General features: G+C 38.1%; 1 protein-coding gene across 4 annotated transcripts in view; it reads right to left on the bottom strand.

Annotated features, from left to right (window-relative positions):
• Positions 1-298: 298 nt before the first annotated feature.
• Positions 299-25,173, bottom strand: part of sh3pxd2aa (SH3 and PX domains 2Aa) — a 123,797-nt gene continuing 98,922 nt past the window's right edge. For 2 of the 4 annotated variants that reach the window (XM_066693580.1, XM_066693581.1), the window contains 7 exons: positions 22,800-22,913; positions 19,303-19,386; positions 13,362-13,479; positions 11,717-12,045; positions 10,472-10,521; positions 9,840-9,959; positions 299-8,818 (listed from right to left, as the gene is read on the bottom strand). In XM_066693580.1, the coding sequence (XP_066549677.1) occupies positions 6,890-8,818; positions 9,840-9,959; positions 10,472-10,521; positions 11,717-12,045; positions 13,362-13,479; positions 19,303-19,386; positions 22,800-22,913 (2,744 nt within the window). In that variant the 3' untranslated portion in view covers positions 299-6,889. The remainder of the gene's footprint in view (positions 8,819-9,839; positions 9,960-10,471; positions 10,522-11,716; positions 12,046-13,361; positions 13,480-19,302; positions 19,387-22,799; positions 22,914-25,173) is intronic. The other 2 variants (XM_066693582.1, XM_066693583.1) reach the window with 1 other exon arrangement.

Raw genomic sequence — 25,173 nt, 5'->3', positions numbered from 1 at the left:
TTCTGAAATATGTAGTAATCGTGTTACTACTACCAGATATATAGGCCTCACTTTTATCATTTGAATTTACTGGTCTAGAAATGCCATATCAATTAAGCCACTCCATCGATGTATTGACGATTAAAGAAAATCAAACTGCAAGCTGTGCATGAGGGAATTATGAGAATGAAGTAACTGTAAAACTATAGGTGTGTGTGTCTGTGCCAGAATCCCAAGGCCGGTATTAGCTGAATGAAGGGGAAGTTTTACCTAAGAATTTATAATTGGAAAAAGAAAGCAATAACAACAACAAAATAAATACTACAAAGACCATACATTTTATCGTGTTTTTCTTTAGGGCAATGCAAGATACAATGTAAACATTAACAAAAAATATAAAAAAGGAAAATTTAAAAACAAAACAAAACAACAAAAGATGCAGCACCCTGTTTGTAAAAGAAAGTGTATGGAGACCAGAAGGAAGAAAAACAGATGACATCACAATTACAAGGTATTTAACCTAAAGCTTAGGCCAATAAAATCTTTTGAATGACATCTCAACTACAATACAATATAACCAATAAATCAACTCAGTTTACTGCCAGATATTTTCCAATGGGAAGTTTTGCTTCCTTCCAGTCTGCAGCTTTAATAAACTAAAAAGGTTCTTTACAGCGTAGGAAACAAAGACATAAAGAATGGTTTGTATCAATTTTATAAAGATCATACATGACATTTTTCTCAACAGATCCTTAAAATTCCTTTGCGTTTTATTTTTGACTCTCATTTAAAAACAGGCGCTGCAAATCACAACATGTTGCATAAACATTGTGTAGAAAGAAATACATAAGATTGTTAGCACCACATTTGGTCCACCTTGTGTCACGTTGGATGGTGTTATTTAAAGCTGACAAGCTGGGGAAGATCACCACACGTACTATGGTGCGGCATTTGATTTTCAAATTATTATTTTTTCCTTATGTCTTAAAGCCTATGTTTGTCAAGTTTTGATCTTGGTTTCCAATGACTGCGAATTACATGTCTAATTATATGCATCTCTGTATTTCAGGTCCATTTCACAAGTAAATACTTCTACATAAAAAAAAAAAATAGAAACTTATACAGAACATCCTACCCTGCTTTGAAATGTCTTGATTAAGGGTACAGCTCATTCGATGGTGATTTTAAACTAAATTATGGAAAACAACTTGAGCTTTTGTTGGGTCGCTTCAAGTTAACCTTCTAAACTCAGAGCACTGTTAGAGTTACACCAAAGCAAATCACAAACAGAAAATATGGTTTGCCAGTCTAAAAAGCCACCATGTTCCTTTACTGATCATTCACTGCCCACCCTGCTTCTCTGCTGCAATTTAAGTTTAAAATATAGCACAGTAGTTAAATATTAGTAACCTGTCCTAAAATAACAACACTAGTGTTCTTTCACGCTTGCATTCTTCTTTCTTGTTTCTTTCATTTTTCCCCCATTTTCCCTCAACAGCAAAAATAAAGACCTACAAATCCCCTCACACGTCTACAGCTACACCCACACATGCTACTAGCTTTCTACTCAATCCTTCACTGCTTTCCTTTAATGATCACTTATTTGTACTTGCCAATCTTTTACGATTTTGTAACAACAAAATCAAGATGGCCCATTTTTATATATTCAAGCATTTAATGTTATTTAACAATTGGGAAGTGGGCAACAAATTAACATTGTAAGTTAAGGCATCACATTTTGTTTAATCTTATTTTCCTTTTTTAACATTAAGTTGCAGTTCCCTGCATGCATTTAAACTAAAGCTAGTCCTTCGGCATTTTAGTAATGGATTAATATTGACATTTCATATAAGTGAACAGCTGCAGTTGAAAATATATTAGTTCTGTAAGTTTCTCTCTTTAGATTAATCCCTGCTTTGATCTCCCGCCGATTAATTATTTTTACACACATCACTTCAGCAACACATCTCAGACCTGTACCTTCTCATGTCACACCAGCACACGAACCACCATTTCACACTCTCGGACCCCTGTCTCATGCACAGTCACTCAGATTATCTTCCAGTCTTTAAAAGAAGCCACTAGTCTGCAAAGGGTTAAGTCAGAAGTAGGCGTGCTGTTTTCACAAAGGGACATGGCAGCAAACATGACAATCTACGACTAGAGTTTATCGTGAGTTTACTCGGCAGTTTGATGATGAGGGAAACCGCAATTTTACCTGGAGTAAGAGATCATATAAAATTGAACCTTTTCATAAATCAAAGGAATTTTCACCTTCAATCAAATGAAGTGTAAAGGGATTTTTAAGCTCTCTCAGCTTTATACATATATACTCTGCTTTGATATATATACATATATATTATGAAGTGATCCATATTCCTTCAAACTGAGCTCTATGAGGTTGCCACCATAAATGTATACATGTTCAAAGACACAAAGAAGAACTTGCAATGTTCAGCATATTAAACCAATCTCAAAACTTCACAAAAAGAGGTCAAGATGCAAGATCTTCCACTGATTGCATGAGTCTGCAGCCCTTGCTCACTCTGCATCCCGTTAAAACGCTGTAACCAAATTCACAGGACACAACGGAGAACTCACTATTTCCCATAAAAGGCCTAGGAAGTTGGAATAGCCTGGACTGACCCATGTGGTCTAACGCAGATCACTTTCTGCGAGGCTCAGCAGTTGCACAAGATTCCCAGTGTTGCACAGCTGTATAGTGGACAGGGCTGAGCTGGACATGTTTACAAATGTGGTCTCCCCCCCAGGTGCACTGTTACCAAGAAACCATATACTTCTTTAGAAAGAGCAGGGCATCTCATCACAGTGCAGTAGTGGCCTGACCTGAGCACTGAGTACTATAGAACTGTCCAATCAATGATCCACCCTGGGATTTTGCGTGGGTCAGACCTTCTCACAAGTTGTGCAGTCATTGCATTTGCAATTTCTTTTTTGTGTGTCTATTTTAAATGCATTTGCATACGTCTATTTCACAAGATTCAGTGTGGTTGGATCCCTAGATTGTTTGTTTGCCTTTCAACACTCCACAAGAATGCTCTTCCAGGCAGGTCTATTTAGATTAAACATAATCAGTACAGTCTATAAAAGGTATATATATTCATGGATGGGGGGAGTAGATAAATACAAATCTCCTTCATGATTTCAGTACGAATATAAAATGAGTCACTACAATGTGAGACAATATATCAAAGTATCAATATTGGTATTCTAGGAAACACAAACTTATCAAAAGTTATCCAGAAACATTAGCATGTATTTTTATATTAAAAAGACAGGGAGAAATGCATTTAATTTAAGGCCTCTATTGAATAGGAGAATAGGAGAATAGGAACGTCTATTGAATTTCCAAGAAGCCAGTACTAGTGTTGTGGTGAGATGCCCATTTTCTATTGCACATTTCCTCATTATTACAACTTGTGGGTGATGCAAAATTAAAAGGGAAAAGGAGAGTAATATATTGTGATAATGCATTAGAGGAAACACTGCCAAAACCCAACAAGGAAAAAAAATATATCTACAAACTACATTTTAACTAAATATGAAAATGTCTAGCATTACTCTATTATTACAATTCCCTTGTGATCGTAGAAATGCAAACAAGCAGTGTAATTTGTATTTAATTAACAAAAGCAATGTAATTACCATTAATATGTGCTGTACTAAAGGTTAGAGTGATTTAACACTTTTATATAATGCCTTCGTCAAAATGAAGAGGAATGGGAGTGGGTGATAGGAAAGATGTTTTCTGTGTGGTTACTAACTCATATATAGTTATTTTAGATATGGCACATCTGAATGAATTTGGAATTGCATCCCTATGTGTTGAAAATTGATTAAATTAAAATGCCAAAGGGAAACAAGTTGAGAGTCAAGCAGTTCTACCAGACATTTGCTGGAACTTTGCTTGCCTGTCGTTTTTCACCGTTTCCAGATTCAAAATATATTAACCTCTTTTTTTTTTCCAAGCTGGGGAGTGATTGTCAAAATGGTCATTTGTTTTCTCTATAAACCAAAACAAAAAGAAAAAAATATATATATGTCAGGCATTATATAAGTCCCAATAACGACATAGGAAGTGTCCATTATTGTTAAAGTTGCAGTATACAGCATTAGAACAGTAATTTCATGTTTGAATTTGAAGGTGAGAAGTATATTTGTTTAATTAATTTGCCAAATCCAAAAAAAAAAAAAAAAAAAAAAAAAAGGATAATGATAAAAAATAATAACGGTAATTTGGCTGCATTGCTATTTGGAAAACATTCAATTTATTTACAATTTAGTTGCATATTTTTGTTTTGTTTTGTTTTTAATGGGAGCACCAAAACAGAAAAATAGAAGCTGCAGTAACAGCTGTCTATCACAAGAGGTCACCCTTTGCTAAGAATTTCAGCAAGAAATTACCCAAAGATGTCAGGTTGTGACCATTTAGGTGTACAATCTTTTACATTTGTAAATACAGGACACTGTATCAAAGCCCTAAGCAAAACGCCTATGTACTACACTACTCTTGTGACGGACAGTAGGCTACTATAATTCTGTATAAAAATTCAACATTTAAATAATTATAAATAAAAAAGAAAAACAAATCCATTCAATAAATAATGTGCTGGTTTTGAGTTATTATACTGCATCTTTAAGTAATGCACTCAGGTAATAATTAAAAAAACAAAAAGTTTAAAGTGCATTAATTCACAAAAATGAACCACTTCATTCATCATTATTGTTCACGTGTAATCACACAACAAAACTACTTTCTGCTTAATATAATAGTACTGCAATCTAGCAGGTATTTTGTCTAATACTATATTTAATACTGTCCAGCAGAAATTATAACAACAACAAACAAAAAAGTTAGTGCTTAACCCTGTTGTAGAGCTCACACTATTCATTAGAAAAATATTTCAGCAGTCTTGAGCATCAGCCATTTGAAGTAGTTAATGGTATTTGGTACCTTGGCAATAAAGCATGTTATCGACAGAGAGAGTGTGACCTTTTCATGACAACTTTCTACCCACTGGTTTACAATGGGGGCTCTGTCTAACATACCAGTGACACCGTCAAATCTCCAGTTGATACCAGTTCAAGTCCAATTTAAACCAGCTTATTACTGGGGTCTCCTGGACTCTTGTTCCAAAATAAGGGTAGGAATTGAATACATTAATTTGTTTAAAAAAATAAAAAAAATCTGAATGAGTGAAAATACGCCATTAATATCATTAATATTATTGATAATAGTAACAATAATAACAATAATAATAATAATAATAATTAAAATAATTAAAATATTTTCCCTTGCCTCAAAATACAACTAAAAATAATACTGCACAGCAATATTATCAGTTGTCTTAAATGTAACCCTGCATGAGACTATGCTTTTATCTAGGGGCCAGAAAACCAAGTGCTTCCAGATAGCATTACTATAAGTCTTTTTAATGTATACTACTATTTTAATGTTTTTCAGTTCTACAACCTCGTTTGGGTTTTTGGAGGAATATATTTGTGCACCCACCAATTAAATATTAAAGCTATAAATATTTGCATTGCATTGGTATTCATGTCTTTGGTTTTATCACATTTGGGGCTTAATGCTATGCAACTAAATCCCTGGTTTTTTTTTAGGCAGTTATTAAGCCTTTTTTTTTCCAGTACAGTTTTGTGTTCTTGGATAAGTATTTCCCACAATCCTTCACCCCTGCAACAGCAGCTGTGTGTGAGGAGAACATGTTAAGCAGCAATATATACACAATATTTTTCTGGAACTACTTGTTACAAAATAAAACAAAAGTATTTTACATACTGTAAACCAATCACTGTTTAGGGTAGAGGCACTCAGATCCAAGTATGGCAGTTACTGGATGCCTCTTAAAGCACTGAAGGACTAAAGTGACTTTCCCAAATCTCCATGAGAATTTTACTCTTACAAATTTGAGATGAATTTATTTCAAGCTTTTCAGATTATAATAATAAAAAACACTTTTTTTTCATTTTCTAAAAGCAAAAATGGCTCTTATTAAATTAAAATGCAAATGGGTAATAAAGAAATGGCAGTACCGTTAAAAAAACAACAAATTGAACAGTTACAATTTTTTCAAAACAGACAATCTGCTTTAGGGGCCAGGTAACTTCAAATTCCAGGCTGAGGGTGCATTGTGCATGTCACAAGACTAGTGCAGAAATACATCTCTAAGGAAGTCAAAAAATAACATACGAAACAAAACATACAAGATTTTTTTTTAATGCGTTTTTTTTCCTGATCTCAGTGACTTTCACTGAGTCACCATTACCCTTTATGACATTAGTACGTTTTTCTTTTCATTCGTTTTTTTTTTTTAAGTTTGTAGCACGCAAGTATTTCTTGATAACACCTGCTCTTACCTCCTTGGGCTGCGGCTTTTTAAAATTAATTTCTTTGTCGAAACGCTTTGAAAAAACCCAAATTCGGCGGTGTTCCATGCCCATAGGCCTATGGCACTTAATCATACTCTTTTTTTCTCTCTCAACTTTTTTTTATTTGATATCCGATGAAAGGCACCCATTCTGCAATCCAGTACAGTCTAGTAGGCAGGGAGGATGGAATATAACAGAAAAGTCCTGCACAATTAATTTTTTAATTTGAACCCCCTGTTAATGATCCAATTATCATCATCTTTTTTTTCTTTATCAAAATCAACAAAACAACATCAGGTGTTGTTTAAGACATTGGGGTGGCCACCCCAAACATTCCTGCCCATGTTTTAAAATTCATAATATATGACTGACAATTTATACAGTCTCAATGTATACATTTGTTTTAGTTAACCAGCACTAAAAGTGTCTTTCATTATACTACAGAGTTTTTTCATTGTCTATAAAAAAATGTACATGTTTTATACAAATTGGGATTATGCTAGTTCTTTTTTTCCAAGTAATTAGAGGGAACCCAGCCCTTTTGGGGTCGCCCGCTGTCAAGCACCTGGCAGTACCACCACCCGTTGGGGTTTCGTTCAAGAACTTCCAAGTTTGTCCCCTCTGGGAATCCCATGGTCTCTTCATCTCCGTGGTAATCAGCTATGGAAATGTAAACTTCTTTGAGGTTGTTTTGGATGAGCTGTGACTTCTCAATGGGTTTGGGTTTGACTGTGGAGACTGGGATCCCATTCCTCTGAGAGACCCGGCCCAAGGCCTCTGTGCTGCCCATGCCCACCATGTCCGGCTGCCTCACCCTGACATCCCCGACCTGTGACCTCATGGCACTGAATGAGGAGTTGCGCCGTACCCCCACGCCAGATCTCAGCTGGTCAGTGGAGTTCAGGGACTCATTTCTTCGCAGGGACCCTGAGAGGAGGTTAGTGTCCTTCAGGGGCGCGGACACGAAGACAGACTGAGGTCTCACTGCAAGCTGGCGCACCCCATTCCTCATTTTCACTGAGCCATTCACCATTCCTGTTGGTTTAGAGAAACCACCTGGAGGCTTTGATGGGATGGGCGGTGTGGCCTTCTTCATGTTCTGATTGATGTTGTTCAAGGCTTGGACCCTCTGCTCATTCTTCTCCAGGCTGTTGGATTTGCTGCCACTGCCCTGCCTGATGGGCGTGCCCTCTGACTCTGTCCCAGCCACTTCTGCCTGCTTCACAGGCTCCAAGTAGTACGTAGGAGCCCAGCCTTCAGAGTCTCCACGCCTGATGTACCACCACCCACTCTCCTGTTTTTCCACCACCTCTACTTCTACTCCAGCGGCAAAACTGATCTCGGAGTCCTGCACTTTATCATAGCTGTCTGTGGTCCTGTAGATGGTGGTTTCAAAGTCTGAGTCTCCCCGGCTGCCCTTGGAATAGATACTGGAGAGGTCTGAGGTGCTACGAGAGGACACAGAATCTTCAGAGGAGATTACCGAGGCAGTTTCTGAATCCTCCCCCTTGGATGCCTTAAGTCCATGTTTCAGTTGTCCGGTTGGTCTAAGGTGGCGTCTTATGGTGCTTATGTCCATTTTTTCAGGACTTTGAGACTCTGATTTAGCCAGCAGAGGTTTGGGTCTAACAAGGGGCTTGGGTTTGGTAGATGGGCTTTGGCCAATTCTCTGTTCTATATCTTTCCTGAGGCCTAGCGGTTTAGTAAACCCTCTGGTAGCGGCATCTGAAGAGGACCTGGGCTTGGTCTCCTCAGTTTTGGTCATTGACTGGCTTCTGGCCAGTTCTGGTTGGACCTTTCTTACAACCCTGGAACTACCCAGAGAAGACCTGGAGGTGGACACTTTGCGAGCCATTGACAGGGAGCTGCTTTTGGGAGAGTCTGAATCGCCACTGGACTCTTTACTGGATGCCGTGTCTTCACAGTAAGGTCTGAAACCATCATTCTCATAGATGGTCTCCTCTTCCTGAGCAACATCCTCATAAGATTCCCCAACCTTGAATGAGGCTCTTTGGAGGGAGGAGACAGGTGAGGGCTTGAAAGACTGCTGGGAGTTCTTCTGAAATGGCATGTCATCATTTTTGACATCTACAGAGGATTCCCCTTTTAAAGAGTTCCGCTCTGGCTCCAAGTCAAAGCCGATAGCAGGGACGTCATACTCAGGCTCCTCGTATATGAGCTTTTGAGTGGAGTCTGGTCCCTCGACCTGAGGGGTGACCTTTGTAGGGGTGACCTTTGTAGGGGCAGGCTCTTCAGGTTCTTGCTTTTTGGTTGGCGGAGCTGGGGGAGGGATCTTTGGTCTGGTCAGGGTACTGGTCCTTCTGTTCAGATTGGGTTTCTTCCTTTTGTCAATGTAAGAGCAGGGAGCCCAACCTTCCTTCTCCCCAATCTGGACGTACCACCATCCACCCGAGTTCTTTTCTATAACCTGGAAATAGAGAACAGGACGGGGCAAGTGAAAATGTAATTTTATAGACACGTCAACCCAAATCCATTTACAGAGGCCGGGAGTAGATTTATGCCTCTGTTTCATGAGGAATTGCACAATGAAGGTAATGCATGTTGCTCAGGGTTATACGGAGTACATAAGCAGCAGGGCCATGTCGTAAACTTGGAACCTTCTGACTAAAATGACCTTTTACCATCCTTCAGTATCACTGAGAATTTTCAGTGAGAAAAAATTACAACTGGTCATCATTAAATGTGCTTAATTCATATTTTGCTCTAGATAAGCATTGTAGCAGATTTTCTTTTGACACCTAGTGGTAAGTTATATTATCCCCCAATAACTCCAAAACACAATTTAAAATAATCTCTAAACCCATCTGTTTCAGTCAACGTATAAGTCTGTTTTCTATTGAATTCCACATGATCATACCTCCGTAAAGTGTGATTCAATAAAAGTATCCATTCATACCCACAAGCAGCACACAACAGGTCTAAGTAAGAGATTTATTTTCCAATAAGCCAATTCCAATTGGACAGTAGTTAATAACTTATTCATTAGCCAACAATGATAAGTAACAGTGTTAAGAACTCCTGTGAAAAGCATGTGGGCTTTAACTCTTTAAGCACTTAAGAGTGTGATACAATTGACTCACAAACACTGTGTCATGGTTGTTGTTGTAATATACATATACATTTTTTTACATCATATAATGAGCTTTGGCCTCACTACATGGTTTCTACCACATGCCTCAAGCAAGTGAACTCACAAAAATGGCAACTTGCCATGAAAAAGAGTGGCTGGCTAGCTTCAGAGTTAGACTAATGCCATTTATGTGGCCCAATCTCTTGATGAGTAACTGGATGAAGGCTTACTGCTTATGTGAATCTGTGTTATTTTGAGTCACATCACGGAGCATGTAAATACAATTTTGTGAGAACTGTCAATGCTGCTATTCAATAGATGTTTAAGCAGCTGCCACATGCACAATCAAGACACTCACGTCAGCCTTCTGTCCTCCACGGAAACTGATCCCATCGGAAATACACGACTGGAACTCGGCTATGGTGTAGTATTCCACTTCAACAGTAGGGGGCTCTGGTGGCTTTGGCAATTGAAATCCCTGAATGGAAAATGAAACCAAAAACAAACCAAAAACAAAAACAATCACAGCACAGCACATTAACAGCTAGGAATGTATAGCTCCCTTTTGTTACAGAAAAAACATATGAATTCTGCTTTTGTTTTTAATTAAGTCTTGTGTAAAATTAGTGTACTTTAAGAAGTCATGTAAAAGTAAAAATAAAACTAATATTATAGTGTTTTATGATGCCTGCTTTGCATAATTATTTAGCAACACAAGCCTACAATTAAATATGTTTCCTTTCTTCAACAGCTACAATCCCTTTTATCTGAGAATCCAAATGAACTGCAAAGTGGATGCACTTTAATGTTACGAATTAGCACCAGATGTTTAAACGATCCCACCAAGACAACGTGTGCAAGAAAGTACTTAATTTTATTTTTTCAGCCACGATTTTTAAGAATTAGATGGCGCAACATAAAATAGCTCTAGACAGGCTTAATTTCATGTTTATTAAAAAAGAGAGAGAGAGAGAGAGAAGCAATACTAACCAGACTCGCCTCCCTGCGGGGTGGGGGTTTTTGTCTCAGGTTTGGAGAACCTGGCAAGAGAAGGAAAAAGCCACTATCAAAATCTGCATGTCCGAGTTATCAGACACAGACCTTGGTGGTTCTCACTAGACGCCTTCCATGTGATACCATTTACAGTCACCAGAGGTCAGTGCATCTGAAAGAATGGCAGTGATGTAATACCATAATACTTTGCAGCTTTAACTCTGCCATTATGACAGTGTGTGAAAGTACAATTGATTTTGAATTAGGAGACTGTATATAACAGGTAATGAAGGGAAGCACATTGGTACTTTGTCCCTAGAGTTTCCTGGTAGTACCTTGGAAGGACTTATTATTTCTTGAACCCAAAAAAAAAGTTTTTTACTCAATCAATCTATTCAATTGTACAGTACTATAAAGAGCTCATTATGCTGGCTATAACTACAAGCAAGCTGTACTTTTATCCATAATGGAAGCAGTCCCAACTCTTGAGAACTCAACCTCTAAACAATGAGGCTTATGATGTCAGTTTAATATGGGGGAGATTAGCTTGGGTCTTAAAAGTCATCATTAATTACGCTTTTCTTTCCAAACAGGCCTTCGGCACACATTCAGTAGTGCTCACATCGCAGTCAAGTTTTAAATGGCTTGACGCATTGATTTGGTTTAGAGATGAGAATTTCCAGTGTTGACACCATAACTGTATAAGTGGATCTCAGTAGAGGTACACAATATTGACTGTGCCATCACACACAATGCTAGTCCACATTGAGCTGTGAAAGCACCTCCAGCCAGCTTGGGCAGATAACTTATTTTCTCAAAAGCTGATGAAAATCTTTATAGCAAATTAGGCTTAATATTACTCATTGTGGAAACTGATCGACTTCAGCATATGCTAATTAAAAAAATTGGGATTTGGACAGGGATATTACTTTTAAGATACCACAAAGTAAATTACTGGCATTACAATTGTTTTATTACATTTAAGTATTTAACATGGGGGAAAAAAAATGGTGTCCACCACTTGAAAACCACTTGATCTTGAAAACTTCACTGACCAGCAGATGATGTTTATTTGGACAATTCAGCAAATAACCAGTCATGAAAATAAGAGCTTTGATGACGACTGAAGTGGAAGTCACAGAAGGAGAAAACCCTCACTCCGTTTGAAAGAGAACACCCACACATCACAAACAATGGGCGACTGGATGAAGATGTTCCCAGTCAGTGCTTGACCGTGCTCACCGATCTCCGCCCTCTGAGGAGCAATCCTGGCCACCACTGGGGAGCCCTGCTCTGCTTTTCCCTTGGTGTCCTGCAGGGCGGCACCACTGCCTGTCTCCTCACAGGGGATGGGGAGACTGATCTCCTTCTTGGTGATGTGGGGCTCGTCGGACTCGTTGTCCGTCTGCACGTCCTTCTCGCTCACTGCCTTCTTGTTGAGGAGGTTGCTAATCTCCATGATGTTCCCAATGATCTCCACAGGACCTGTCAGCGTCTTCTTTCGAGGGGAGAAGTCGTCTTTGGCTTTCTTTAGGTATGACGCAGGGGCCCAGCCTTCCTTACCCAGGTACCTAGGAGAGGACAGCAAAAGGCCAGCACTCAGCAAAAGGCAAATACTAATAATTCTAAATCAGTGTCATTGGATTAAATACTACTCATCAAACAGAACCTGAATGTAAACACTGGTGTAAAACAGAAACAGAGAGTATTTCCATTAAACAAATGTATACATTCAGATGGGGTTTATTCTGATCAGTAGTATTTAACTCAATGATAGCAACATCTGGTCATGAAGAGCTACAGTGTATTCAGGTTTCAATTTATAGAGAGATGCAGAATAATTATGAGTAAATGTTTATGGTAAAGCGGTTTTATTAGCGTTTTTGGAAACCAAACTAGGCAGCAATACTGGGGCCACAAAACAATGCTTGCCATCAACTCTGCACTGTAATGCATTTGGAAATATTACTGTAAACACAGCTTATAGCTTCAAGTAGTATTCAAAACAAGTATTTCAATGTTTAAATGCATCCGATCGTTTTATTGTAAGTTTTGTTATTAATCAAAACATACTTTGGTGGTGGGATTCGTGCGTACTATGAAATGTCTGATTTTGAACTGCGTAAAAAGACCACCACAGATGTGTTGGAATGTATTCAAATTAATTTCTTGAAGTGTTGGTCAGGAACACATGAAGTGATGTAAGATTAAGGGAAACAAATAAGACCCATGAAACTGGGGGAAAAAAAACCTCTCCATTTACTTATCAACATCTGATTACAATCAACATCTGCTTTTCAGTTCCGAAACTCAGGAGATATTCCAGGGAAGAGAAAGGCCGGAAATGAGGATTCATCACAAAGCAGGAATGTTGTGAGATGGCCTGCAGAAGGCAATGTATGGCAGTATGATTGTGGATAAGGAACTATGCTTTCTAGCAGGATATCAGCTGAATTCTGCCAGAAACAAAAACCTCATCCTGTCTTATTACGGTTCTAATTAACCTGTGGGCCTAAATGAGTGCTTCAATCATTTTTATAGATACTGTGCATAAAGACAAAAGACAAAGGCTGTCAAATCAAGGCTGTTCCCCTTCAAGAGAATGAATGTAAACTGCATTGTAGTAGAACATCATTTGATAACAAAACACAATAACAGATTAAAATACTATGACATTATATAATCGTTGCATGACCTCAGATTATCAACTATGCATTTAACCAATGATATCCTTGTAAATTCATGTTTCTGGGTGATACTCAAGTTAACGTCTCCACAAAACGTATGATGACTTTGGTGTTAACCTATTATTATATACTCAAGCAAAAGTCTCTCGCTCTTTCAATAGAGCACATATATATGAGCACCGATCTGAAGGACACCTCACCTGATATACCACCAACCTTCCAGGTTCTTTTGGATGACCTCCACGGTGACCCCTTTCTCGAACCCAATCTCGTCCTTGCCCTGGCTGTTGTATGGCTGTACTGTGATGTATTTCTCTTCTGGTGTCAGACACAGAGAGGAGGGGAAAAATTAACAAACTAAAACCATTACCTCTCACCTTCCTACTTGTCAAACACTCATGCTAGCGTTCCACAGATATGTATAACTACCCTATTGACATATTTGAATAAAAAGCAGTAGTCAAATCGAATGTTGGCTTGTGAGTAAGATGATAAGCAGAAAGAGTAGGCGAGTTCCAGCTGAGAGCTATATAACACAAAGAAGAAATTGTCTTTCCAATCAGGTCAGAAAAAGGTTAATGTCCAAGGCAGGATATGAAGGTCAGGTTTCCCTCACTGTGCTACATTACCAAGTCCCATTGTCTTTTGTGTGATCTTTTTTGCACACCAATTCTTTAAGCATTTTCATGTTACAAGCCCTCTGTTGCTCTGATGGTCGTGTCATGCCCTTGGCAAAACTACAGACAACATAGTTAGGGTAACAGTTTAAGAACTTGGGCAGTGCTGGCAAGTGGATTTTTCTCTTTGAAATGAAGCAGTTGGCTGCAGCCATAATGGTAAGATTTCCTGAAGAAGAAACGCATGAAGCAGATCTTTATCTTCCCTGCAACCAGGCTTCTTTTAGCAATACCACTGAGGAGATGATAAGAGAGCTCACCAAGGGATGGGAGAGAACACTAGCAACTGGAAAAGGAAGTTGAAACCACAGCAACAACAGACAAGCCTGCTTGGTAGAGTTCTGAGTCTAACATATAAGGAACCACCAGAGACCATCGCGGTTGCACCCACTTCTATTCCATGATGGGGACATTATTTATGTGTCTCCTTAGCCTGTAGGCCATAAAGGAAGCTAAATTAAAAATAAAACAACAGAGGAAATATTCAACAGAGAACACTTTCGACAACATTTCATCGTGTTCAGTGTTTTCTGATGTTTAAAGGCCAAGGATGGCACAATGCTCCATTAAGTTTATAGCATTTCAAGCTACCCTCCTCTGTAATTAAAAGGGGGGCAGAATTTTTTTGGTAACCTCTTCAATGTATTATCCCTGGATGAAAGACTTCAACCAAAATATCAGGGGTGGACAAGAGTGCGTAACATCATCAATCATTCAAAGCCAGTGTTCTATGAGGGCTTGTCAGATTATGTTGGAGGAGTGAAGGGGGGGCAGGAAGCATTGCAGCTTCTACTCTGAACTGTCGTATTTCTGAATAGCGAAGGAGTGACTTGATTTATAACTTCCCCAAAGGATGGGCAGAGCCAGGGTTCTTCCTCCAGCAAATTTGGGAGACAGAAATCATTTATTTGGGAATGAGAGAAATGGGTAAGGCCTACTTGACAAGCTGGAGGGAAAACAGTTGGCTTTGCCTTGTGCGTTAGCTTGAGGTCAGCCCTGCCAAAGAGGCAAAGTGGATGAAGAAGCTGGGCAGTAGAAGGATTTCATTAGCATGTACATGAACATATGCAGAAAGCTGTTGAAAGAGTGATATAAGCTCTGAGACCTCACTGCTCCAAAAATCAGAAGCCTCTCAGAAGCCATTAGTCTGTACAATTTATCAAACCTGAACCTCATCATCACCTCGTGGCTTAAGCAATACAGCTGCAAATAAGATACTTATTGCTCCCAGACAAAGCTGTTGCTCCCAGACAAAATGATGGACTTAGAAACTGGGCAGCTTAGGTTTCAAATAAAGTATTGCTCTTAAAATCTATTACTCTAATTTGGTGGACAAGTTGTATTAAGAGGAAGGAGTTACCAAAGAGATGAGCTCAGAGAGGGGGGTGGAATAACAGCATTTTTGGCTGAACAAATTAATACAAGAAACAAATCCAACAACAACAACAACAAAAAAGTGAAATCAGAAATCAGTAGAAATTAATCACAGCATTTTTTTTTCCCTTTTTAATTCAATATAATGAAACAATTCACCTTAGGTACAGTTAACGTATGTATGTATGATTGGATCACTACAGTGTACACATTTTTGGAAGTTCAGTTGCTTGGTGGAAAACTATTTGAACGGATAATTTTAAACTATATGCTATGGATCAGAGATCTTGGCATTCATGGGCAATAGACTAAGATACATCCCACAGTCTGTCTGTCTTTGTCACTTCATTTACTACTAACAGACATTTGTGGGCACAACATTTTCCCCTTGACTTGCTTTTACAAGAACAGCCTGCCAGGAAGAGATTCATAAAGCATTTTTCTTACATATGGAAGGAGCAGCTAAAGGCAGAATAAGAGACAGTGTGCATGCATGTCAATGGGAAACATCTACTTTAGGGTATTTAAGATCTTACCCAAGAATTCATACATATGTTTTTTCCCTCCTCTGTGACCATAGCTACAGACTAAAATCTCGAATGGGAGTTTATGTGAGGACATTTAGCTTCTAATGTGCAGTAGTGTTCACTTTTCTGGTCTTGGCTATCGTTCAGCTAATCTCTATTACTGTGACTAATGTTTCTTTTTATTCAAAGCCTCAAATGTAGATATCAAGGAAAAGCAGATAGAACAGAGCACTAAATACGTCTTGATAACAACCCCACCTAATAGCTTGAATATTGTCAAAAGGTCCGTATTGTTCTAAACAATAAACAAAACTAAACAAACTAAACAAAAAAAAGTGTAGGAGTAGTGATATACACTCTAACGTAAAAGTTCTCTATTGACAAAGCAGTTCTGTTCTCACTTAATATAGTCAAATCACCCAAGGATTTTCATTAAGAAAGCTCAAAGCTCAAGTCCCTTCAAAAAGCAGTCCACAGTTTCCTTCACCACCGTCTGTGTTGTTGATGTTTTTTTTAATAGATTTTTGTATTCCCACCATATTTCCCATTACTGTATATACTAAAGTACAATTATTCATGCACTCTTAAAATGTATCCAGGCTGCCACACCAAATGAGTTTCAAATCCACTGGTTATTAACAACAGGGTCTACTGAAAGTATAATAAATATAATAAAATACAGTGGTGCATATTTATAAAAGGCCCCTCTAATTGGATTTTTGTAAATATAAAACTGCAAATAAATTAAAAACATTCCGGCATTTAATTGAAATGGTCTTCAATGCGGTTTTGTGCTTCGCCCCGGTTCTCCCTGGTTTTTCTCCATCCAGTTTGAAGTATATTGCGGTTCCGTTAAAGTGGTCATTTCTCTCTGTTTTCTAGTTTGGAGATATGATTCCTATAATAACACCACAGCACAAACACTTTCACTCCTTTCTTGGGTAAGATGTGTATTTGGGGTTGTAATCAATGACGTCCAGACATAAGGAGACTCCAGACCAAGAACTTATTGGCCAGAATTTTAGTTTCAAGCTTTACTTTCTACTTTCTTACAATTTAAAGTTGCAGATGTTCTGGACCAACCACTCATAAATGTTCTGGTTAAGTCATACTTTTGCAGTTTACGTTAGTTTGGGGTATGTACATGTATATGTGGTGACCACATCCTCCGATGCTGAACCCAGTTGAGATAAGTCTATTTGGACTTACTGCCTGGATGGGAGGCAACCACTAGGCCTCGAACCCCAGAGATTATTTTCTCCAAATTGGAGTTTTTGTTTTCCTCCAATTCAAGACTGAATTGAAGTGTTCAGACAAACTATCCCTGAAAATAGCTTTTGGAAAAACAAAAAACTAAAACTGGTATGGAAGTGCAAAGGGTATGATAACCGAATTGACAGCTGAAACGTATGCTGGAGAGCATTAAGATTTTGAGCCTGTGTAACAAACACATCTCTTTTTCAGACTTCCCTTGAAGCTGTTCTTGCTTTATCTAGCTTAGCCAGGTGTTAATTTAAACCTCCTGTACAAAGGAAAATATATTTATCCCTGCAACTCCACTGCACTACTTCAGTAACTGAAGCCCACAAACTGGGCACAGTGCTCTTTAAAAATGTCAATGCAGCAGAGTTTATATTACTTAATGAGACTTACTAAACTCCCCTTACTGTTCATGCATAGATTAATCAAGTTCAGCTGGTACCTTGGAATCCTTGTACATTTTGGACCTTCCTCCCCTGAAGTCAAGGGGAAATTCTGAATAAGTTTTGTGTTAAACGAAACATGCATAGCCTGGCACACAAAACACACTCATCTTCCTGACCACTAGGATTGAAAAAAAAGAAAGAAAAAATATATATAAATAAGTTTCCTGCAGTCAGCAGTATTCTCATGGTTGGATTATTTTCTATGGTGGAAAATGTCTCTTGAATCCAGAAGACATTCGTTTTCATACACTGTGGTCAGAGTTTGTTAGCAGAAACCCAGAGCTGGATCGGATCCGTCTTTCCTCACATCTTTGTCTCTCTTCCAGCAGCCTGCCTGTAAAAATCTGTTGCTTCACCACTTGGCTGCCTTGAGAAGAATGTGTGTAAATATAAACACGTTTTGGCGTATCTCAAATTGATGCATCAAATCGTGTGACATTCGCAGGGATTTACTGGGGTTGTCAGTGAAATCACGGCTGTTTTCAGCACCTCCCTACATTATCTTTCAAATGCAATTAAATATTTCTTAAAGTCTTCTGCTCAAAAGTTTGAATTTACTACAAACTTGCAACAGCTGTTTCTCTGTTATTCTCTCAAATATGTGGCCTATAAACCTTAGACAACCTTAGACAACTGAAATTAGTTTCAGTGCAGCAAAACTGCTGAGGTTCCAGATTTTTAATAAACGGTAAGAATGTCCCTTCTATGCATATGAGTGCATTCAAGAGTAATGATTAAAAGTTTTATTTCTCTCCAAGTTGCAGATCAGTAAAAATGGAGACTTTCCACCACACAGTTCCAACGCCACGTTATTAGCTTGTGAAGTCTGTGCTGGGTGCTTGTGAAAATGAACAAATACCTAGCTCTTTTATATTTTTGCCAGGGTATATTTCAACACCAGTCCAATTAGGCTTAAGAATCATATTTTACTGGGAACATTTTTCAGTTATTTTTCCCTTCCGATTTTGGCATCCAGAGAGTGTTATGGTTATGATGATTTAGTCGCAATACTCTCTAATTACCAATTAAGAATTTGGGGTACATCCAGTGCTTTTTAAATGTTAGCTTCTATTTGGAAGCGGCAAACATTTTCCTTTTTAATCCCTACCCTGCATACAGATTTACACACAAAATAGTATGCAACACATTAATGACATAAACAGATTCCAACTGGAGCCTGCTATGTTGATTCAAATGAGACTCTGCTAATTATCTTCCATGGCTGCCTCAGTGCTTTGAGAAAATGTATGTAAACGCTTAGTCTGTAGGGCTAGTCTCAGCTCTGTGACAGATTCATGAGGCAAGGATGTGCTCCAGACATCGCTGTTCAAATCAGTTAGTGAAACCTCTCTCCGCAGTGTTAGTGTCCTTTCACTCATTCTAATGAAACCCACAGCAAGCTTGACAGGCAGTAAGAAAAGTTCAGAGTGTCACAAGTCTTTGGTTATTGTCCAAACTAATCGGTAAGCAGCACCACATCATGACAGAATTGCTGGTTATGAAAGCTAGTGTTACCAAACAGAGCTAGGATTTTTCAAAATAGCTCTAACCTGACATTTAATCTCAATTACCGCTTACGCTTTCACCTTTTCTGGCAGCAAATGCAATGGTCCATCTGGATAAACAGTGGGAAGCAAACCAATTAATCTACTGTAATGCAACTCCTATAAAAGCCCCTGACTCCTCTTGCCTCTCTATAGAGACACAAGTGAAAGAGTTCCTGCTGACCGAATAAAGTGGACATTAACTCTGAGAAGCCATGCAAAGGTTTTTGCTTTTTTGATGGGTGTGAATTTTCTCAAAACAGCCACAAGCTGAAGAGACCCCAAAAGAAGTGAGGCCCGTGTCTCTCTTCACCTCGACTCTGTTGTCGGTTGACAATCCCCCCCAGCGTCCATCGCCGGTCCAGTCTCTTCAGGTGAGCCTTGCGTCTCTTAGTGACTAGTGAGCGTGAATGGAGATGGGGGAAGAATAAAACATGAGTCAAACAGGAAGGAAAGGGCAATGAGGGGGATGACAAATACCAGGGGGAGACAAAAACACATTATGGCAAACTTCAGAGTGTTAATAGTACAAGTAATTGTTACATGAAAGACAGGAGTAAAGGGGGGATGTTTAACAAGGGGCTGTGCAATGTGTTGACACGGAGTTCCAGGGTATTAAATGTAGGGTTAACTACCACCTCCAGGCATGCATCAGGTATTCAACCACCTGGTGTCTTCTAGGATATGAGGGAAGCGTCCATGGACTGGAGTTGTAGCAGCTCTTATTAAATTGTTTGATCATTCACTTTATTAGTTAATTAAGATGCTGGATATAGCAAAGCCTGGAAGTAGCAGGGATTAGATATTTGTGATTGTTAGGAATGGTGGGAGAGTTTCTTGAAAACTGATTACAATACTAGAAACCAGAGGGTTTTCAATGGCTTTGTGTACCAGGAGCAGTTTAAGAGTAAAATACAACTCCAGGCATCTCAAAACGACATGTATTTTGATGGGAGCAGAAGTTTGTGAGATGGTAGATGCAGATTAGAGGAATGAAATGGGGAATTAGCTGCCTCTCTATTCCATCATTATGGAAACATTTGCCATTAGTATCCATTAGATCTCTCTGAAATGTTCAACAGGGTAATTTGATTAAAGTTGAAAGCTCTGTTATTTTCTTGATGCTGTGTATTAAGATTAATTTGTTTCCTGAAAAATATAATGAATAAATAAATAAATAAATAAATAAATAAATAAATAAATAAAACGAGCAAATAAAAACAGTACAACAATCGAAGACCCAGGGTTATTCATTCTGTTAATCTCTAAAGCATCACAGTGAAAATAAGCTTTAGCCGTTAAATATCTGTTATATAAGGAGCTGAACAGTTTTTCAAAGGACATCTGATGACAGACTTTTAAAGTCACATGAGATACTGACTATTTCTGAAGGCTCTTTAAACTGACAGATCCCAGCACACTGTTGTAAGGCTGTGTCTGGTCTTTGCATTTTAGCAGACATGTATACAAGTTTTTCTCCTGTGGAACTCAAATCCTCATCCTTTTGATTGAAGATAATCTCCTAGTACTGATTACCCTCTGATATAGACAAATATGTCCACTTTTATTTGTATAGTCTTCACTTTGGGGAAAGTGAGTGAAGTTGTTGAGTGAAGTACTTGTACAATATTTTTTATTTAGTTGTTGATATCTTGCTTCTGATTTGGTATCTTAGTATTGTAGCGTTTTCTTTGACTTAGAACACAATTATTTCGTAAAAGTATTATGTACATGTGGTCATTTTGGTACGTTACATAGGTATTACTTTTTCGAACTCCCTCCAAAAACAGTATAAGAGATTATGCTCTTAAGACAATAAGAAACCCATGCCAATGCACCATACAACATGATTATATGTTATCAACAGGTTTATAGCACCAAAAATTATATTCTGTTTTATGAAAGGATTAGGAATATTTCTGAAAGGAATGGAAAAGAGAAGGAAAATGTATTTTGCTTCGCGTAACTTTGGAAAAGGAAATTAGATCCTATAATCGCCCCCGTTAAAAAATACACAGAATTAAATCCTGTTTTTATGCAGTAGATGTTGACAACAGAAAACAACCAGCAATGTTAACCCCAGTGAGAGACAGAAATGACAAAGCTTTACTGGTAAGAAATCATCACTGTACATTACAATTGCTCCCACATGTTCTGGTAATACATTTGCTTGGTGGAAAATTAAATGCCATTGGGTACATTCATATGGATGCTGAGGGAATTAAAATAAAATAAAATAAAAACTATAATGAAGGAGGATGGAATGAACCCATTTTAAATTTCTTTTTTTCCCTCCGCTTGTGCCTCTATAATTGATATATCAGATAGGTAACCCACAGAGGAAAATGTTTCTTAATGTCAAAGACAGACAGTCCTCTTGGGCATCTTAACTTACAGTGAAATATATTGCAGAGAACAAATTAATAACCAGAGGTTTCAAAGCAGTGGACTCTAGACATAAACACTAATGCACTGGGAGTCCTTGATACAAAACTGGTTGTACCACTAAGAAAGGACATGTGGGGGGAAACCACAAAGCATTAAAGACACATGAAAGATTTTTTTTTTTTTTTTCATTTCGCAGCAGAAGGCAGCTGAAGTTTCTTGTCCTGACGTAATAAAGACACCACGCTAGTCACTCCTATCAAACTGTCTGGTTCTGCACCAGACGCAAAAATAAATACATAGCAAACAAACAATAAATCACCTCAAAGCAAGCACTGCTACAACTGGCTTGTCAAAGTCCAGCTGAACAATCGCATGCAAGCTTCCCCCCCGTCTCTGGCAAGTGTACAGCCATATTAAACCTCATTGGCATAAAGAGGTAGACCTCCGTGACACAGTAATCCACTTTTAAATCCCCGTTTCTTAAATATGCTTTGTTTCCATCTGCCACAGACTGGGTAGAGGAATGTGTTATGTCCTCCCTTAGTCTGTGGCTTAGTCATTACTCTCTTCATTAAAGGACAGGTCTTCTGCTCTTAGCAACAAGAGCCATCAGGTCCATATAATTGATTGCTTAAGTTCATTATTTACAGGAGAGAATGCTGCATCTGTCCGTATTATTTAAATGAAAATCCAATAGAGACAGACAAAATAAAATCGTCCTTACATAAAATAAATAAAATAAGGTAAATAACATCCAGACTAACAATTGTTTTTTAGGTCTGTGTACCATTGTTTTATCTGTAACATTTGTTTTCCCGATGGAGGATTCTCATACCTAGTGTACACCATATTTCCAGCGACATGGTGTTGCCATGCCATGTTGCAAGCATAAAGGAACCATCGCCATGAATAAGAGATTCTGTCCCTAGTCTAAGAACTTTCCTCCAGTGGCCACTAAGGAGTTAATATCTTGGAAGAAGCAGTCTGTGTCTGAATGGAGCAGATCAGTCTGGCTCTTACATGAGATGATATTGTATCATCTTCTGGCTTCTGTCTGCATCACTGGGGAGCAGGACCCAAAGTGTCAAAGTCTGCCTAAAAAATATTTCTGCTGATTGATGATGAAATCCAGATCTGCTTGAATGTTTCAGCCCTGATGATTTCATAAGCCTGCCTCTATTGCTAAGGCAGGAGAACCTATCTAAAAACATAAGCAGTTTGAATTATGATGATGGTGCACTTTGATATCTTGATTGATCACTTTTCTTTTAGCAGATTTAACGTTTTGAACATTTGTGAAGGCTGCTTAGATCATCTTTTAAATAATGTGCATGAAGAAATATCTACACAAGGGTAATGGAGTTTAAAGTAAATCACAATTAAAGATTCCAGCAAATGTTCTACTGATCTGTGCCAAATTACCTTCTCCTGCCCTGGAAGTGCTGAGATCCAAGTCATCTCGTGTTCCATTCTGGGAATCCAAGTACGTTGCTGGTACCCAACCCTGTTCTTCCGCCGTGCTCACAAACCACCAACCTTCAAGAAAAGAAAATTCACTTTAGCCCATTACACCAAAACATGAACTGTAATAGTGTTTGCCAGACCTCATTGGTCTGCACTGTACAGCACCTGGGATGTGTTCAGCAATAACATACCTCGGAAATCAGCGGTAATAAATGTACAAAGGTTGTCAGCTTGGTGCAAATTAAATAAATAAATGAATAAATAAATACATATTTAAATCAGTCAGCACTACTCTCTTTATTTTCTTACTAGGATTTTTGAAACCTCAGAAATATTGACAAAGGCCCAAAAATCTGTTAGCTACTCCGAAATGTCTTAAATTGTGACCAGCTAGGGAAACCCCTCATAAATCTTGTTGCTCCTGAAAGATGTGGAAGGAAGTGATGGAGATGCATGACTCCAGCAGAGAGACTTCCCTGATATGCTTCATGTCAGTGAAACTGCTGAGTGAGAGAGCAATGCCTTATTTCTTGCTAACATTTATTGAAAAAAAAGAAAGAAAAGAAAAAAGTGAAAATCACTCATCCAAACTAAACATGTTTTTAGCCTCTTAGCGGTTGGCATTATTAAACTGTCAAAAGTGATATAGGACAAAAAATCCTCAAATAGCAGATTAATTTTCCTCCACCGTAGCATAATAAAGGTTGTTTTATTGACATAACTCTATTCATATAAACATCTTAGACCACAAACACGACATGAATATATTATTAATGACAAAAAGGCAATACATTTTTGGCATTTATTTTTAAATTATAACATTACATCCCGCACCACAACCAGTGACAGGCTAATATTAATTGTGTACAGCTCATCTAATGCCAATAACTACATATTTGGGAAACATTACGCATTTTAATTTCTAAGGAAAAGCTCAAGTTCTTTAAAAGTGGGCATAACCTGTCACTGTTTCTTCTGGGAATGAGTATGTACCATCCAGAAATATCCTGTTCTGAGACTCTTGCAATTTTTTCACCCCTATACGTCAAAGTCTGTTACCTATATCTGCTAAACTATACAGAGTGCTGCAAAAGTGTCAGCACAGACATTCCCTTGACCATGTGTTGTAGTTAATTTAATTAAAACTTGAAATAGCTGATGGTAAGGGCTTAAAGTAGAAAGATTGCAAACTATACATTATGTTTGCATTTTTTTTTGCGATTTTAGTTTACTATATTACATATACATATTTACTATACACCTCAAATTATTTCCAGATCGGATTAATACAAAGAGATAGGAAACAGAATATTGTTACATGCCAAAAAATCTGTTTCCCTTCTCTAACACAGAAGAAAAACAAAATACTTTGCAAGAATGCCATCCTGCAAGTGACTCTGAAACAGACAGCAGTCTGTTCATGTCATAAACAAAATATTTTAGTCAATCCTATGAGTAGGAGGACATTTCTTGAGGACCTGACACGCCCTCGTGAATGCATTCAGTGGGTGCAGTCATCTGTTAACGCAAAGCAATTTTAGTCCTTATCTGCAGAAAGCCTGCCATGACTGACTCTGGGAAGGGTGGTTGATTATTTGAATATTGGCTCAATGAGTTGTGGACAGGAGATTGATTGATTGATTGGAACAGTCCTGTCTTTTTCACTGTTTTGTTACAAACATGTCTCTAGAGCTAACAATTAAGAATTGTGCCACTATAAATTCACACAGCAACTAGGGACACTGAAGATAAATAAACTGATAACTAAAGCTTTCTCCCTGGAAAGATATATAATATATATATATATATATATATATATATATATATATATATATATATATATATATACTGCCCTCCACTTCATATCAGATCAGCCATGATCAAAATGGATTGAAAAGGCCAAGAGGGGTTTAAAGCGTGCTCTCTGGTGTAATTCATATTTCTCTTCAACGACTCTGTTCCCATTATTTGAAATTAATCCAAAGCATCTACTTGGCCCGTTCACGCCAGTGTAAACAATGAGCCAAACTCCATTAAGACTTGATTAATTTGCCACCAATGCCTTTGAAGGCCAAGAACATTGTTGACTTAGTAGTCAAGAGGGAGTAAATATTTTGAATTTTTGTTTTGGTTTTAAGATTTTATGATTTGCCAGACCTTAGGATGAAAATGACTAATTTTGGCTGCCAAATCACTGATCATTTAATGGCTAGAACTTCAATTGATGTAATGGCAAACAACTACAGCTCTGAACCAATAGATTGGTTTTAAGGCCATGACATTAGAGTGTAAACAAAGAGACCAACTAGGATTACATTCAAGCCTAATCAAG

This window comes from Amia ocellicauda, chromosome 20 (assembly GCF_036373705.1).
Source record: "Amia ocellicauda isolate fAmiCal2 chromosome 20, fAmiCal2.hap1, whole genome shotgun sequence".
Classification (NCBI taxonomy): Eukaryota; Metazoa; Chordata; class Actinopteri; order Amiiformes; family Amiidae; genus Amia; species Amia ocellicauda.
The sequence above is the reverse complement of the archived record's forward strand: the minus strand, read 5'-3'. Positions and strand labels throughout refer to the sequence as shown.